This window comes from Ornithodoros turicata, chromosome 1 (assembly GCF_037126465.1).
Source record: "Ornithodoros turicata isolate Travis chromosome 1, ASM3712646v1, whole genome shotgun sequence".
NCBI lineage: Eukaryota > Metazoa > Arthropoda > Arachnida > Ixodida > Argasidae > Ornithodoros > Ornithodoros turicata.
This window is the reverse complement of record NC_088201.1, coordinates 115887718-115906896: the sequence shown is the minus strand read 5'-3', so window position 1 is coordinate 115906896 and position 19179 is coordinate 115887718. Positions and strand designations below refer to the sequence as shown.

Genomic DNA, 19179 nt, shown 5'->3' with positions numbered 1-19179 from the left:
TCCGAAAATCTGGAGCGGATAAGTGAAGTAATTTCCGTGGAATTTGATGCAACGCACGACGGATGTTGAGTGTATGCCGGAATTCCTTGTCTCGAATTCGGAGAAATCATCGCTCGCGCATGGTCAATCACCTTTGACTGGGACAAGTCCAATGAAGGAGTTGCAGGAGGGTCTTTGGCGATTGCAGGTCGCGGAAAGCGGGGAAGAGTGTGTGATCATCTCCGTGTGTTTTGAAATGTGTCTCTGTGTGTTTTGAAATGTCACTTCCGGGTTACCGTCGGACGTGTTCGTACAGACAGGAGCGTAACACATGCCGCACGCAACATGGTCGCGTCCGAACTACCTCTGGTAAGCGAAAATCGAGTTATTTACCGAGTGGTTTGGACTAGGTATATTCCGCTGCGAACGCGAAGCAGACCAGCTCGGAGACAATCGTCTACGCTTTGGTCCTATTCGTGTACCTGGCTTACGTCATCATAATGTTACTCTCGCGGGGGCTTCCTTTGCTGCGGAGGGAGTGCAACAGTTTAAAACTCGTTAATTTAATATGTAAGGTGACTTCGGAAGGGAGACTAACCAAGTATACTGAGAAGGAGTACCGAACATTACCTATCGGTCTCGTTCGCGCGTTTACGGATGCGACAGGCCCTTTAAAGGGGCCCTGAAGTGGAAAAATATCTTTACGGTATGAATGATCCCGTCACCTTGAAAATAACGCAAAAGAAATGGGGTTCATCCGTTGCGCCGTTTGTAATCAAACGTTACAAAAATTGCCAATTCGGAGGTTCCTTTTCTTTCTTCCGAAGCAGTGCAAAACGTCAGGGGCACGCGTCACCTACAGGGTACCCAAATGTCGAAGGAAATATGTTACGGGAATGTCCCCTTCTCACATTTCTTCGTCCAATCACCGGCGTACGAGTACCGTAATAACCGTACCGACTGGGCTGCAATGGTGAGAGGTACCCATCCCCGGGACGCAAAATCTGTGGCAGCAGAACCAAGAACTACTTCAAACTGCGAGCGGGACAGTACAGATGCTGCTTCCTGCGTAGAGTAACATTCTCAAAAAGTGTTTGCGTTGCAGAATACGATGTAAATGCACATAGTGCGCAGTTTTGGAATAGGATATTTATGCGTACAGGGTGTCCTTTAACGAGTCATCACTGCGTATGGGGGACTTAGTGCTGCTTGCGTTCTTGGCAACGACGACCCCTCATTTCTTTGTGGCCTCAGTCCGCATGTATACCCAATTATAAATCAGCCTAATGTTAATCTTCCCGACCATATTAGTTACCGCGCCTGCGACGTGTAGGGAGCTTTATGTGCTGCATGTTGGTTGTTTTTGTTTTTATTCCGTGTCAACGCCGCGAAGCAACTGTGCCCATGAGCGGCGTACAGGCGTGAACAGACGGGACCGATGACAGCAGGAAGGAGTTTGGGACAGGGGGTTAGCATACACCCGATTCTGAGTACAGGAGGAACTGCACTCGACACTCTTCTGGGAAGTCTCCCAGAAAACCCCACGAAAATGTCGCAGAGCGCCGCCAGTGGCACGATTCGAACACACCAGTTGCCTGTCTTCAGCACAACTTTTGCTACCACCACGGAGGCTTTTATGCACTGACCTACACCGCTGGTTGTTCGGTTATTTGGTGGATAAATTGGAGAATTAATCTGAGGAGAAATTAAAATATGAAGGGTTTCAATAGCCCACCACTGATGGGTACGAGTACATTGGTCAACGATATACCTGAATGCCGATGGTAAGTTGTCGAAAAATAGCGGGAGAGTCTACAAACAATTTACGTGCCAGCGCCAGGATTTGAACCTGGACCCTCCTGGTTACCTGTCAGAGCTTCTACATTAAGCAATATTGCTCGTTTACCTATCTGTCCGCGGAAAAGTACCTGCGTTTTTTTTTAATTTGGTAGCGTTCAGGTCATTTTGTTACATTTTGGAATTTGGTGGGACGCTAATGTTGCGCTACGGCTAATAAAGTAAGGGTAGCGGTATCCCGCTAAGTAAGTTTCGGTACCTAGTACAGCATTGCCCCAAACGAAGAAACGAAACTTGCGAACACAATGGGAGGCCAGCCCGCGTGATGTGGCAAACCTCCTATTCAGCATCTACATTGCGAACAACGAGGATGAGACTTCGAACAAGCTGAGCAAGAACATATATATTGAACATGCACGTATTAGTACACAGTGTAAGTCTACTATGCAGTTCTTTCAATATAAGAAAACGATAAATTGAGGTGACCAAAACATATTTTACCTATAGAGGTGCTAGCAGAGCTTGACATATGCTGGGCGCATTTTGTGTGTGTGCACGTCTGGGTTGTTCGCAGCAGATCAATCTGTCCATGGTCCTCCCACGAAATATATAACATTACGGAAGGTGGATAACAATGACAGCGATATTTATTTCGTGTTCCGAAAGTACGAAACTTCGGGGGTAGTGTGATTCATTATCAAGTCAACACACATTTTTCCTTGTCATTTGCAGAGATGTTTCAACGGGATATGCCTAGACTTGCCCGGGTACTCAAAATCCAGGGAGGAGAGCGACAGAAAACTGAGGGAATGGTTAAAAGCAGATGCAGAACTTCAAAATCAGCAGAAGACGGTTCAATAAAAGAGCTTCGTTCTCTCCAGAGCAATTACATCTTGGTGAACTGTAGGGAAAAGTGATAGGAGGACGAAGGATCTAAGGACGACGGACATCGGTGGCAGCTATGCCCGAAACGTATATCTTGGTGAATCTGGCAGACCGTCATGAAACGAATAGTAATCGGGGAAAAAATATGTCTGCAGTACAGAGGGAGGCGGCGTTTGAGCGGGTGGCGCCATCCGCTCAAACATTGCATGGGTACTGCTGACGATGGCACAATAAGGCCAAAACAGCTGTCCAGTACTGGCATGGCGACGTTTGAGCACTTATCAGCATATGTTATACGTGCAGCCAAAGAGCTCGAAGTGTCTCAGTTAAATCCCCGCGAACCGATGCACCAATGGAAGAACTTTCTTTTTTACAAATATCTGTGCAATACCGCCTACAACCTGCGCACCGTGTGTATGAGTTGGAGCTGCTCATTATTTAAATAAAAATCCAAATGAGATTCGTGAAAACACATAGCTTCGAAAGCAGAACGCCGTGCGCATTAAAGGCAACATGAAATTTTCGGAACCCCCATATATTTTATTTTTTCGCTGGAAACTGTTCTTCCTGAAGATAAAAATATTCAATAAACTTTTCCGGGCGAAATCGCTCCACTCTGTGAGAAGCGCGCGCTTGAAGTGCCTCTTCCGCATTCCTCGTCTCCCGTGCGCTATACGCTGTAACTATACGGGCCGTACTTCTGTCTCCCGTTACGTCACCGGTGTTGCGCAATGGCAAGTAATGCTCGCCATAGCCAGCTGCGAGGTCGTTGGCGCCTCACAGTCGCATCTAGAAGGTCACAATATCTCTGGTCGCATGCGACGTTTTCCTCGTTGCAAGTGTAGGGATAACACTGTAATGAAGAGCTTTTTGTGTGTGAATCGTTTGCTACACTTGAGCTGGCAGGTATGACATGTGAGCGGTACTTTTTCATCGCATATAATCGTCTTCTTCTCGACGGCCGTTCACAACGAGGAACCAAAGCATCTCCGTGGCTTTGAGGTTTCTGCTGAAGAGTTACGTGGGTCTCTAGCGATTCACCTCAACGTTGTATTTGTTCTATCGCCGTCAGCAATTGGAAGCACCTGGTGGTTGCCTGGCGTTGCGGTTATATTTACGTCAGTTGCAGTTATATTTACGTGTTGGCACTCACAACAAAGCAAGTGCGTTGCGAAGTGCGACTGTCATATTTGGAAGATATCCCTCTTTGTTGCTTGATTTGTTTGCACGAACTATCGTAGAAGACTGGTTGGTCTAATATTTCGTTTAAGTTTGTTTCAACTCGTATTATTCGTTATCATTACTAGTATTATTCAAAGCAGCTTCGCGCTTTCAAGCGATTCTGATTTACTCTGCATTTCGTGGTCTACAGACGGGACGGGCTGGCTGTATTTCCTTCCGTCGAAGGACTTGTTGTTTGCAGAAGAATATGTTTCACGCAAGAATTTGTGTTTTACGAGGTATTCAATGTTGAGCACGTCGTAAATCTGAACAGTTAGCGTTGACAACCACCATGCCTACAGATACTCAACCGCAGCATATTCTGTAAGAGTATTCTGTACACTGTATTTATTTCTGATAACTATTTGTTCTTTAACACGTTTATTCTTCAACTAGGTTTCCAATACTATGGAATACATCCATAACCCCGAGACTGAGTGACAAAAACTAACGACACCAGCTTGCCTGCTTCATTGCCACATTATACTATTGTGTTACATAAGCTTGAAGTCACCAGTTGAGGTAACTGGAAAGAAGGGAAAAGGCCGGTAGCCACGTAGCATGCCCTATATTTTGCAATAAAAAAAACGAGACGTAATTGGTACTACTCCAAATAAACTGCTTTTTGGTCTTCCGTTGGAAATCTACTTTCTTTGTAAAAGAACTGTTCAATTTGCCACCGGGACAGAGAGTCCTCAACTGTGCAGGCTCCACTGAGGGTGTGGGTACACTTGCATGTGTGTCAAGGATGAGGGCACCAGGCTCAAACAGCTGAAATGTTGAAATGTAGCTAAAATCGTACGGTAATTAAAATATATAAGACCTAATAAGTGAAACATCTACATATACGCATTATATGGTACACATGCATAATTTTTGTGCATTGCATGTGTTTGCATGTATTCTATATTGCACTGTCACTCAGCTGACCTAACAACTGTACTGGCACCAGTGTTACCAGCAAATAAGGGCCGAAGTAGCTGCACAGGCTCTACAAGATCCCCAGAGCAAGTTGAACACAGCAGTACACCACTGATATGGTAATGATTGGTAAGGTTATTTTTGGTAATGTAAGACAAACTGCAGAGTTGTAGAAGGAACAAAATCTCATGAGGACATAGTGCATCAAACGTAGGTTTCTTTATTTTAGATGTGAACTGCAGAGCACTTGCTTGGAGTTGTTCTAGCATGTTACCCTGGTGAAAAACTTCAACTGCCATAGATATAGGCCGCCCTCGTTTGAGAGATGAAAATGAATAACACAGTGTGCAACTCCCTTTCCGGTGAACGCAAATGAGTGTAATCCACCTGAGCAATGATTACAAGATGAGGAACAAAAGTATGCACCTCTTAAAAGCATCCTAGCATATTCAGGTGTAAACAAGAAAATGTCCCCCTCAATACCATATTTGTACACATTATACAGCAAACTGAAATCAAATAACAAAAACATTAATAAACCACTTGTGAGCACTATACAGAGCCCGAATGGTAGTCAAGACACTGCTGCAAAGAGGAATCTGGAAGGATGGTGCACAGCATTTGTGTGCTCTGAATAGTGGGTTGCAGTGGTCATGCTGTCTCACCTCAGGGGTTTCAGGCACCCTGAGGAAGTCACCTGTAAACATGAAAGCAAATGAGTCAAGAGAAAAGAACGGATACATATGTTCAATGCTTATATTAGTGGTATCGATAGGTGTCCAGACGACGACAATTGCGCCAGGGCTGCGTCACCGTCGCGTCTGCGCCGACTTTCTTCGCGATTTTTTTGCCTCCGCACACGCGCGGCGGGGGGCGCGTGGGCAGAGGGCAGCGCGCGCGCTTATCGTTGTCCATTTTTCAGCCTGGGCCAACTTGGTTCACAATTTTTCCGCATGGGCCGAATTCACTCGCAAATATTCCCCCGCTACAACACGTGTGCAGTAGGCGGGTTCTATGCAAGCATACACATGGGTCATTCCAGGCGAAATTATCCAATGGGTGCGCTCGACCTCCGCGCAATTTTGGTTCAAAAAATTACCAAGCATTTCTTTCGACAGGAAAAGGCACGTCTGCGAGATTTACTCCAAAGTATTTTCCCCCACAGAATTTACACGGGGTCAAAGTCCGTAAGAGTGACGTAAACCATACTGGGAAGTAAGTAGACTAGTGGACAAAATATTTCAGCTGGACAGGTGTTTGTGGTGCAGAACGAGAGAGCAGGGTTCAAATAATGTGTCAAGGTTAAATTATTCCCGCTCGTTGCCCATTTGACCAGTCAAACGGACCCCGTTAGCGGGGCTATTTCGTCCCACTTTGGGCCTCGCTAGGGGCACTTTCCAAGTGAGTGAGAAATCCAAGAAAAATTGAGCATATTAACCACTTCCAATTCCATCAGTTAATTTATTTTGAAGATTTAATGTGCAGTAGTGTTTGCTACATTTATTTTTTAAATTTGAACTTTGTTTAAAGTTCGGTGATTTGGATGCGAATTTTGAAAATGAAGCGGTCGACGGCCAACAGTAAAAAGGTATGCCGATGATAGCTCGAAATGCAAAACAAAACATATCGAAAAACAAAAAAATACTTTTTTGAATTACCTCGAAACGGGACATCATCCAAAGCGTAAACAACAGATGCATGCAGGAAAATAATGGCAAAACAATCTATCGAAACAAGAAAGATTACAAATTTAATAACTTGAAAGGAAAATAATCTACGATTTGAGCTATGATAAAATCATCTTTGCGACCTAATCCACTCGAACACTATACAATTTCATTCTAACAGACATTATAAACATTACCTTGATGGAAGTATCCAACACACACGAAAACAGACGCAGTACAACCAAGCCAGCTATCTTTCGCTTTTCATCAAAACAGGGAGACATTCTCTCTCTCTCTCTCTATACAGCCCAAAGCAAAGAAACTGCATATTCTTTGGGACTCATTCTCTTACACATTATTTCCTCCAAACAGGGATTTTCTCATGGCCAGTCAAGTTTGTACAATGGCGATATATGTTATTCTACAATTATCGCAAACAGATGCTGGCGGTATTCAGTTCTCAAGAACAATCAGTAGCCAGCAAAATCTAAGAACACTCATCAATATCAGAGCACCGCTTTTGGAGAAACATTTTTAAGCAAACGACAAATATTGCTAACATCGATGAAACGGTATTGAATCAGAACGAGAAACATTACAAATTGAATACATTTCAAACTGACTAGTGCAGATGTAAACAGAAATAATTCGGTCAATAGTATCACAGCCAGGTACATTCGCCAACACGTAAACAACAGAGCAAAATAATGTGTCACTTGGCGCACCATAAAATGATCCTAGCAATCTAAGCTAGGCGAACACTGTACAATTTTCATTCTAACAGACGCTATCAACATTAGTTTGCTAGAGGTATCCACGCTAACACACAGAAAGTACATAGATACAATAACGAACTGGGGCGACTTATCTCCAGCTTTTTCATCCTTGTGCCCAGATTGGGATCACATCAATCCAAATTATCCAATAATAGAAACAATACTCAATCAAAATCGAAAAACAGTTCTCATTATATCATTTTTTATGATTACTTTTCAATAGTAAGTCCTAAACGCAGAAGTCACAAACAAACAACACACCTGAAATGCAAATTAACGTCAAAGTTTTCTATAGAGGAAATCAACAGACAGAACTCATAAATGCCATCCCAATTCATAGAATTTTCTTTGAATATCACTCGAGTGATCATCTGAAACAAAGCAGTAATTCATTCGGGCAAACATTTTCTAAACAAGCAGCACGAATACACCACAGAAACCTGTCGTTTTCATCCAGGACCCACTACTGGATTCGAATAATAAAGTGAGATAGGGAAGCCGCTAACCATAAAGTTGTCCTACACTTTCGTCAAGGTTACGGCCGCAAGGGGTAGGGGAATTCTCCCGTGGTCTTGGTACACAGTTTACTTGAAAGCCATAAACTCACCCACACCCACGTTAAGATAGGGAGGGACGGATCCTAGTGCGGCCTTTGTACACAGAGGCATTTGAAAGCACACGTTTCTTACACATAACATCTCTTTGTAAATAAATTTTCATAATTCTCACAGCGGGATAATAATAACATTTCTAAACTGGATAGCTTAACAAATTTTTAAACAATAAAATTAGCATAGATATGTTTTTAATTAAGAGTAGATGCGCACTTGAAAACAGAACAGACAAGGAAGCATCAGCGAAGAGATGGACGGATTTTGTACTCGCTACCACAAGTTATGGGAGGACATGATAAAAAACTGCTTCGAAAACGAAGAGCCGCGAGATGATTCTGTTATGACAGCATTTCAATACATCCTAGACATGGTCCTATTCGGTGATATGGTACAAATTTCAGAATTGAAGGTGCAACAATTTGTCTGTCGAATCTACAACAGTTATAAAAATGTTTCCACATTAACAAGGGAAGGGCCACTGTGATTGATGGTGGAGTTTTTGAGGTTTGCTAACAAAGAATTGAAATACACTAGACCAGATGTAATTGCAGTCATTGCAATGGGCATTGCGTTAATCAAGAAAGCAACGGGATCAAATTATCATATACAAGCAGTCTATACCGCACGATTCATTACGAATTTGTTTAAACTACACCTAACCATTTACATGGAAAGTACATAAACAAATCTTATCACGTGATATGTTCCACTAGTGCGTCTACACAATTATTTTCTTCTACCAGTTCTCCCAATGATGTCGAATGAGCAGAAGTTCAATATTTTTGTACAAGGTCTGATGAAACTCAATGAACATATCAACTGCGGCGCACCACCGGGCAATTTTCATTTAATACTCTCCTGTACACCATTCAAGAATCTTCATACAAAGAAAGGAAACATCAATAAGAGATTGTGTGTATTCGTCGCAACAAAGTGCAAGTGTCTGAAGCGATACAAATACCAGCGCTGGATTCAAGCGACCCATAATAAGACATCACTGTATAATGCATTCTCAATTTATCAATCAAGACAGCAAACGAAAACTTCAGAGTTTGGAATAGGACAATTGTAATTTATCGAAACAAACAAGTATATAACTGAAATGATAAATGTAATCTTTGTCATCCATACAATGAATTCTATGCATCGCAACGAAAACAGATCGTATTTAGCATGGTTAGATTGAAAACAATGATTGCTAAGAAAACGAATATTCCATACTATGTAGAAGGATCTTCACACGGAATCAGCGCCGACAATCAAATAGGTTTTACCCGACTACGCTCTGTACAACTTCAACATCCGAAGGATAGAATTGCAGGTGAACAATCGCTAATTGAAATGTAGGTAGGTAAGTATAGGAGTGAGGCTCATTCAAACAGCTCTGTCGAGACGTGAACCTTTACAGACAACAATTTTCAAAATACAGCGTTCCACCACAACTCGGTACACGCCCACTGCACCTGGCGCGCCACATGATATCTCGGTCGCGATAAGCGCGCATCGATGCTGACGATGACGGCGCGCTGCTGACGCGCTGATGATGACCGGCATCTGTGCGTCGCTACAAGGGCTCCCCTTCGCAGAAACAACGGTCACCATGTGGACGGGGCCCAGTGGACGCTCCGTTGAGGCGCGGCAGACTGAGGACAATCCAGGGCTTGAGGAGCGATCGGGAGGTTGTGGATGCCTGGTCGTCATATCCCATCGGGGGTGGTGTCCAGGTAGGCTGGCTTAAGCCTGTCGATGGACACCGTGTCAGGCCCGCGGGGAAAATCCAAGCGGCAAAACTTATCCGCGCGGTGAAGGACGGCCCGTCGTAGGGTGGTAGCAACGATGACCGTACGGCGTCGTGGCGGATGAAGACGTGGGAGGCTTGGAGGAGGTCGGGGCTGATAAAGACTGCTGTTCTAGAGGCTGTGCGGGGCGGTGTGGGCTTGAGGTCGTTAAACACCAAGCGGAGACGATCGATGTAGGATGCGAGGTCCGGCACAGGTGGTGAAGAATACGCGAAGAAGGCTCCAGGCAGGCGGAGTGAACAGCCGTACACAAGTTCTGCCGCACTGCACATGTCGTCCTTGATAGCTGCACGGAGGCCAAGCAGGACGAGAGGAAGGCGCTCGATCCAGGACGTACTGTCGTCTGTAGCCCGTAGAGCAACTTTAAGCTGTGGACGCAGACGTTCTACGATCCCGTTAGCAGGCGGGTGGTAGGCGGTGGTCCGAATGTGGCGAGTACCCAGTAGACTGCACATGTGACGGAAAAGGGCGGACTCGAACTGATGTCCCCTGTCAGTGGTTACGGTGGTAGGGACGCCGAAACGGGATACCCATGTGGCGAGAAGGGCGTGCGTCACAGTTTCAGCGGTAATGTCCGGCATCGGTATGACTTCTGGCCAACGGGTGTAGCGGTCAATGCAAGAAAGGAGATAACGGTATCCTTTGGTTGATGGCAACGGGCCTACAAGATCAATGTAGACCTGGGCGAAGTGGACATAAGGTGCGAGGAACTTTGCTGGCGCCGTGATAGTATGCCGATGTACCTTTGACCGCTGGAACTGAAGACAGGCTCGTGCCCACGAGCGAACATCGGTGTTCATGCGGGGCCATATGTAGCGACGAGCCGGGAAGGGAAACTTACTGGAAGGATGTTGAAGTAGAAGTTGATCTTAGAAGTTCAGCAAGTTCAAGATCTTCATGTTGTGCATTGGCCATGGCGTCCAAATCGACAGTTGGCGTCGTGTGCAGGGCGTCAGCAACGACGTTCTGTTCTCCCGAAATGTGACGTACGTCTGCAGTAAATTCCAGAATATACCACATGTGACGAGTTTCCCTAGGAGAGTGATTGGATGACGCTGCTCGTAGCGCAAATGTGAGCGGCTTATGGTCTGCGAAGAGAATGAACGACCGGCCTTCCAAGAAATGGTGGTAGTGCTTCACAGAGAGGTACGCAGCAAGAAGCTTGCGTCCGAACGTGCTGTACTTGGTCTGACTTGGTGATAGACGCTTGGAAAAAAAAAGACGAGGGGTTTCCACTCGCCATCTTCTCTCTGCTGCAGGACGGAACCAACGGCGGCGGTGGAGGCGTGAACGAGCAAGGCCGTTTCGGCGTTGGGACGTGGGTAGTGAAGTAGAACAGCATTTGCTAGAGCCCTTTTGACATCGTGAAACGCGTCCTGTGTTGTCTGCGTCCAAGTGAGACTGGATGCAACGGCTTCTCTTTAAGTGTGACTTCCGAGAATGTCACATAGAGGTTGGATTAGCGCACCACAGTGGGGAACAAATCGTCGATAAAAGTTCACCAGACTGAGGAATGATTGCAGTCCGCAGCGAGAGGTAGGTGTGGGAGAGTCCCGGATGACCTGCACTTTGGAAAGCAGGGGTTTGATTCCCTGCGGTTTGATGATGTGGCCCAGGAAGGTAATCGAAGATACACCGTACTCGCACTTCGCGGCGTTGATGGAGACGCCGTAGTCCTGAAGTCGCTCAAAGAATTGGCGAAGATGTGTGCGATGTACTTCTGGGGATGGGCTTGCAACTAGGATATCGTCCAGGTAGGCGAAGGCGAAGGCAAGACCGCGCAGCACTTCGTCAATGAAACGTTGGAAAAACTGTGCGGCGTTTCGAAGGCCGAATGGCATACGGACGTACTCAAAGAGGCCAAAAGCTGTTGTGATGGCGATCTTCGGAATGTCTGCTGGGTGGACGGGAATCTGATTCTAGGCTCTGATAAGGTCTATCTTAGAGAAGGTGGTTGCTTCGTCCAAGGTTGTGGTGAAGTCCTGAATGTGGGGTAGCGGGTATTCGTCAGGGACCGTGACAAGATTGAAGGCACGGTAATCCCCACAGGGTCGCCAGTCTCCTGGAGTAGACTTAGTTACCATGTGTAGAGCAGAAAACCACGGAACAGACGAAGGTCGAATTATTCCTAGTTCAAGCATGTGTTCAAACTCTTTCTTCGCGGTGACCAGGCGCTCAGGGGCTAGCCGTCTTGGGCGAGCGCTGACTGGTGCACCATTCGTAACGATGTGGTGCGTAAGGCAATGGTGGGGCGGGCTAGTTGCACGTGACTGGCGGAGGATCGCTGGGAACTCTTTGATGATCTCAGCAAACGGGGTTTCCAGTGGAAGAAACATAAGTAGTACACGACTTATGTTAAACTACGGCCGTGTTAAACTACGGCCCCTGCCCCTGGGCCCTGCGCGTATTTTTCCCGTGCGCGGCAGGCGGCGCTCGGGTGGATGGCTGGTGCGGTGGGCGGAGCGTGGCCGGAGGGTTGCGTGCGCGCTTACCCGCTCACATTTTTCAGCCGACTTCTTTCGCCATTTTTCAATCTGCGTCGACTTCAATCGCAATTTTTTTACCGCTACAACAGGCGTGCAGTAGGCAGTTTACATGCAAAGGATAGCCATACACAAAAGTACAAGTGAAAATATATTTATTAAAGTCATTAGTGTAAGGAATTATGCGATGACTCTGCGTGAAGGCGAAAAACTTAGCCAAAAAATCTGATGCAATAGTATTGAAGGGGTATCACAATTTTTTATTAGTGATAATCACGCAAGTTTTCAATTAAGCAGAAGGGATAGCACATTTTAATCAAAGAACATATTTTTAATCGATATGATTACAATCAAAATTAAAAATTTTATTATAAAAAGTCTAACACTATTACAGGTGACCACCCTAGTGGGGCTTTAATTACAAGTATCGATAGATGTATGTAGTTAATTGTGGACAGCAGGGAACCTGGAAGAACTTGGGACAAGAATGACACGAACACAAGAGGAAATAAAATCTATAACACTACATTTAACCAAAGAAGATATTCTTAACCAAAACAACAGAGGAGGAGAATAATCTATCATTTTAACTATCATAAAAGCATCCTCGTGACTTAATCTAGTCGAACGCCATACAATTTTCATTCCAAGAGACACTACAAACCTTACTTTGTTTTATGAATCCAACACAGAAAATATATTAAAAATCAACTTCACCGCATAGCACGCCCCTAGCCAACAACCAGCTCTAATAATATCTGCCCTGATTTGTTGAAGACGAGAGGCGTATGCCTGTTTTGTGACAGTTAAGAACATTTTCGAGCGCAATACGGAAGATAAGTTGATTATTCCAACATTACACAATTAATCAATTTCTTATTAAGTAAACAGCACAGACATACGGAAATAATGAGAAACAAAACGATCAACAGCTAGCTTTAATACAGAGCCAAAACAATGCACAATCCGACATATAAACAACAGACACATGCAGGAAAATAATTGAAAAAGAATCTATCAAAACGATAAACATGCACGGGTGAATAGCAGAAAAACACTCTAAACGGCACATCTACCAACGTGTAAACAACAGACAGAAAAATATTATTGAAATAAGATCAACAGCTAATAGACAGCCCAAATCCAACACGTAAACAAGAGGTACACAAAGGATAAATAGTTGAAGAACAATCTATCAAAACGGGAAACATGCGCGGATGAATAACAGAGAAACACTCTAAACGGCGCATCTGCCAACGTGTAATCAACAGATACATGCAGGAAAATAATTGAAAAACAATCTATCAAAATGAGAGGCATGCACGGATGAATAGCAGAGAAACACTCTAAACGGCGCATCTAGCCAACGTGCAAACAACAGACACGTGCAGGAAAATTATTGAAAAAGAATCTATCAAAACGAGAAACATGCACGAATGAATAGCAGAGAAAAACTATGATCGGCACACCATCCACATGTAAACAATAGGTACATGCAATGAAATAATGAGAAATACAATCAACAGCTAATACAGAACGAAACATATGCACCAAAGCAAACAAGAGGTACACAGAAGAAAATAATTGAAAAACAATCTATCAAAACGATAAACATGCACGGATGAATAGCAGAGAAACGCTTTGAACGATGCATCTGCCAACATGTTAACAACACACAGGAAAATAATAGCGAAACAAACTATCAAACATTACAATTTAAAATTGAAATAATATATATTTTGAATTATCATAAAATCAACCTTGCGACCTAACAATATAGGATTTTGATCCTACTCAGGCACTACAAACATTACCTTGACAGAGCTATCCAAACACGCAGCACAGCTATGCTTTACACAGTACAACCAGACTCGAGACCCGGTGGGGTCATCTCTCCCTCTATACAGCCCAAGCCAGGAAACCGAATGTCCTTTGTCAATCTGTGGGGTGGGGAAGCCCTCTCTCTTTTTCACATTCTTTCCTCCAGGGGTGGGGAAACCCTCTCTCTTTTTCACATTCTTTCCTCCAAAAGGAAATATTTTTAGGACTGGTGTACAGAGACGAATTTTTTAATTGATCGCAAATAGACATTGGAATTATTCGACTCTCAAGAACACAATAAGAATTCTATCAAAAACAATAGCACCAAATAATCTAAAAATAGACCTTTATGTCAGTGCAAACTGGTTTTAGAGAAACATTATCTAAGCAAACGAGAAATATTATCGGCGCAAACAATACTCAACCAAAACGAGAAACCTTGCATTGAATGTATTTCAGATCAGACACAACTATTATGCATTCATTATCCTCAACTCACAAATATCAATCGAGTGAAGGACAAGTTTATTCAGTGATAGAAACAATACTAATTCGAAAACAAGAAACAAATTTAATTACATAATTTTTTATGGTAACTTTGCAAAAGTAATTTCTACACGCAGAAGTCACAAACAACTCATCTGAAATGCAAATTATTGTGTTTGCTACAGCGCAAATCATCGCACACAGCTCAAAAATACATTCCCAACTAGTAGAATATTTTTAGCAATATCAATCGAGTGATGATCTGAAACAAAGTCAAATGCAGTAATTAATTTAGGCAAACATTTTTCTTAACCACGCAGCGCAAATATACATCACAGAAACATGTCTTTTTCCTTCAGGACCCACTAGTGGAAACGACGTGAGAGAGGGAAGCTGAGTTCCCGTACACTTTCGTTGAGGTTACGCCCGCAGGGAGTATAGGGGAATCCAACAATGGTCTTGGTATACAATGTATAGTTGAAAGCCATAAACTGACTCCTGCAAGTCAAGTTAGGGAAGGAGGGTCTGCAGCGCTGTCTTGTACGTAGAATGATTGAAAGCACACGTTTTTTCCTTACACATCACATATTTTTTTGTAAATTGACTTTCATAATTCTAACGTCAGGTGGATATTAATAGCATTCTAAACGCGATAACATAATAAAATTTTACTAAACAAAATTAGCACCGATATGATTTAATTAAGTGTCGAGGGACACCACAAAACAGAACAGACAATTGCTATACATTGAAGAGATGGACGGATTTTGTACTCGTTACCATAGGTCATGGGAGGACCTGATAAAAAGCTGCTTTGAAAAGGAGGAGCCTCGAAATGATTCAATTATCGCCGCATTTCGGTACGTCCTAGACATGGTCGTATTCGGAGATATGGGGCAAATTATGGAATTCAAGATGCGAGAACTTCTATGCCGAATCTACAATAGTCAGGAAGGACCACTGGGATTGATGGTGGAGTTTTTGAGGTTTGCTAACGAACAATTGAAATACACTAGACCAAACGTAATTGTCATCATTGCAATGGGCATTGCATTAATCAAGAAAGCAATCAGATCAAATTATCATATACAAGCAGTCTATATCGAACGATTCATTACGGATTTGTTGAAATTACACCTAACGATTCAAATGGAATGTACATAAAAATCTTATCACGTGATATATTCCACTAGAGGCTCTACACATTGATTTTCTTGTCAATGATGTCGAATGAACAGAAGTTCAATATTGTCGTGCAAGGTCTGATGTATTATCACTTATTGAAACTCAACAAACATATCAATTGCGGTGGATCACCGGTCGATTTTCTCTTGTACGCCATTCAAGAATCTTCATACAAAGAAAGGAAACATCAATAAGAGACTGTGCAAGTAAATCGCGACAAAGTGCAAGTTGTTGAATCAATACAAACACGGCGACAACATATCACCTGCGTTAATCAGCGCTGGATTCAAGCGCCCAATAATCAGAATAAACTACTTGATATCTTCGGAATTCCTCAACCAAGACAACAAACGAAAACTTCAGAGTTTGGAATAGAACTGTAATTTATCGAAGTAAACAAGTGTATAATTGAAATAATAATTGTATTCTTTGTCATCATTGTACTGTATTCTACACATCGCAACAAAAACAGATTATGATTAGATTGAAGATTGCTAAGGAGACGTTTATTCCACACTATGTACAATGATCTTCGCATGGAATCAGCGCTGGCAATCAAAGAGATTTTACACGACCAAACTGTATACAACACCGACACCCGAAGGAAAGAATTGTAGAAGAATCGCTAATAGAAATTTAGAGACATGTTACATCAATCTTTGTTTACAAAACAGGATCATTAATATTTTGCGAAACTTATTTTGTGAATTAAATTGCACAGTGTATACATTTTCACAAACGATTGGACAGTTGACAATACTATATTGAAAGGAATCTATTATCAAATGACGCGATGCAAGAGATGGACAAGCATGATGCGCAGGCGGAGTCTAATAACTTTAATCATGATAACATGCGGCACACACTTCCAATAAGATTTTGGGAGAATCGAATCACACAACTGTCATCAGAAATGTTTAACCACTATACAATGAAGATGAGCACTATGCATATGATATGTAATTATAATAAGTAAATATTCCTTTTGCAAACTTAACCAAAGCAGCACACATAAACGTAGCTCCAATTCACAGAATGTACCCGAGGTTTTTTCATTAGCCATACTGAAAGTCTATTGACTATGTCACAGCATATGAGGCACCACAAATGGGAAGGACATACATTAATTTTAGAAGATTTTAGCTCATAATGAATCAAAACGCAAACTCCAACACCAAATGTTCTTGTTTAAATTTTCAAAGTAAAAACTGTACACTCTTTCTTACGATTTTTTAAGATACAGATTAAAAAGCTGTCTATATAGTCACACATTGTATACAAGATATTTGTTTGAACATTAATTGATAAAATTTATCAGATCACATTCCGGAGCAGTGGAGACTATCAGTTTTGATCTGAAGTGTTTAATTAAGATTTGAACTGCTGCCGCAATTTACGAACTGAGTTGTAGAAAGTGCAATTTCACAGCTTTAGCTGGCTCACTTTGATACGCGAAGGTTTTAAGCGATACAGCAATGATGCTGTATCAACTCGAGGCGAAATAAACGCGGATAAAACAACTTTATTTTGTGATTGTGAAGTTTCATCTCCTTGAGTGGCGATGCTTTACACCATTATTCATGATAACAAGGTGAAACGAGGATACAAGCGCATCACACATATTTTTTGAGTCAGAAAAGAATGAAATTAAGTCAGCCGTAGCGGGTACGTGGCGATTGCCGTTTCGGTGCCCTATGTCATAATGCGGAGATCACTACTCGCACCTAGTACGGCTGACTTAATTTCGACTTTATTTATTTCGTCTCGAGTTGAAACCGCTAATCCATTAATCATTCTTAGCTGTCAACGCGGCCATGCCTCGAACATCGGCGATATTACCGATATCATTCAGGTGCGTCTCACATAAGCAACACAAACAATCGCCATCCCGATAACAGCGTCTTCAGAAAGCATCGCCCGCCTGCCTTCGATGCGTGTGAGCAACAACCCAACACCCCTACACGCGAGTGGAACAGCCCGAAACACGCTCTCCCAATAGTTCAGCTGAATCCCACTAGGGTGTCTCTGCTCCATCTCCGCCACGCGAAGCGGTGTTCAAGTTAAGGTTGCGGGGAGCTGTACCTATTGTTTACGTGTGGATGGTGTACCGATCATAGTGTTTCTCTGCTATTCATCCGTGCATGTTTCTCGTTTTGATATATTGTTTTTCAATTATTTTCCTGCATGTATCTGTTGATTACACGTTGGCAGATGCGCCGTTTAGAGTGTTTCTCTGCTATTCAGCGTTAAGCGTGTGCTGTATTAAATTCATCATGTGCATCAAAGTGTCTTTCTGCTATTCATCCTTGCATGTTTCTCGTTTTGATAGATTATTTTTCAATTATTTTCCTGCATGTGTCTGTTTACACGTTGGCAGATGCGCCGTTTAGAGTGTTTCTCTACTATTCACCCGTGCATGTTTATCGTTTTGATAGATTCTTTTTCAATTATTTTCCTGCATGTGTCTGTTGTTTACATGTCGGATTGTGCATTGTTTTGGCTCTGTATTAATGCTAGCTGTTGATAGTTTTGTTTCTCATTATTTCCGTATGTCTGTGCTGTTTACTTAATAAGAAATTGATTAATTGTGCAATGTTGGAATAATCAACTTATCTTCCCTATTGCGCTCGAAAACGTTCATAACTGTCACAAAACAGGCGTACGCCTCTCGTCCTCAACAAATCAGGGCAGATATTATTAGAGCTGGTTGTTGGCTAGGGGGCGTGCTATGCGGTGAAGTTCATTTTTAATATATTTTCTGTGTTGGATTCATAAAACAAAGTAAGGTTTGTAGTGTCTCTTGAAATGAAAATTGTATGGCGTTCGACTAGATTAAGTCACGAGGATGATTTTATGATAGTTAAAATGATAGATTATTCTACTCTGTTGTTTTGATTCAGAATATCTTCTTTGGTTAAATGTAGTGTTATAGATTTTATTTCCTCTTGTGTTCGTGTCATTCTTGTCCGATGGTCTTCCAGGTTCTCTGCTGTCCACAATTAAGTACATCTATCGGCACTTGTAATTAAAGCTCCACTATGGTGGTCACGTATAATAATGTTAGAGTTTTTATAATAAAACTTTTAATTTTGATTGTAATCATATTGATCAAAAATATCTTCTTTGATTAAATATGTCATAATGGAATATTAGCTGTTGTGCATGAAGTTACGTACATCTGTCAGAACTTTGTAATTAAAACTCCGCTAGGGTGCTCATGTTAGACTTTTTATAATAAAACTTTTAATTTTGGTTGTAATCGTATTGATTAAAAATATCGTCTTTGATTAAAATGTGCTACTCCTTCTGCTTAATTGAAAACTTGCGTGATTATCACTAATAAAAAATTGTGATACCCCTTCAATGCTATTGCATCAGATTTTTTGGCCAAGTTTTTCCCCTTCACGCAGAGTCATAACATAATTCGTGAAACTAATGACTTTAATGAATATATTTTCACTTGTACTTTGGTGTATGGCTATCCTTTGCATGCAAACTGCCTACTGCACGCCTGTTGTAGCGGGAAAGAGATTGCGATTGAAGTC

The 19179-nt window shown here is 42.5% G+C and overlaps 2 protein-coding genes across 2 annotated transcripts in view; one reads left to right on the top strand and one right to left on the bottom strand.

Annotated features, from left to right (window-relative positions):
* Positions 1-2637, top strand: part of LOC135383925 (uncharacterized) — a 104354-nt gene extending 101717 nt beyond the window's left edge. Inside the window, exon 11 of the mRNA XM_064613208.1 lies at positions 2509-2637. Coding sequence (XP_064469278.1) covers positions 2509-2637 — 129 coding nt within the window. The remainder of the gene's footprint in view (positions 1-2508) is intronic.
* Positions 2638-9424: 6787 nt separating this feature from the next.
* On the bottom strand, positions 9425-10459 carry LOC135383915 (uncharacterized). The gene has a single exon (XM_064613202.1). It carries the CDS (start codon positions 10457-10459, stop codon positions 9425-9427), a length of 1035 nt encoding a protein of 344 aa, XP_064469272.1.
* Positions 10460-19179: the final 8720 nt, after the last annotated feature.

Bases quoted from the DNA above. Each gene is read 5' to 3' on its own strand.
- LOC135383915 (XM_064613202.1), bottom strand. From the start codon at position 10,459: ATGAACACCGATGTTCGCTCGTGGGCACGAGCCTGTCTTCAGTTCCAG.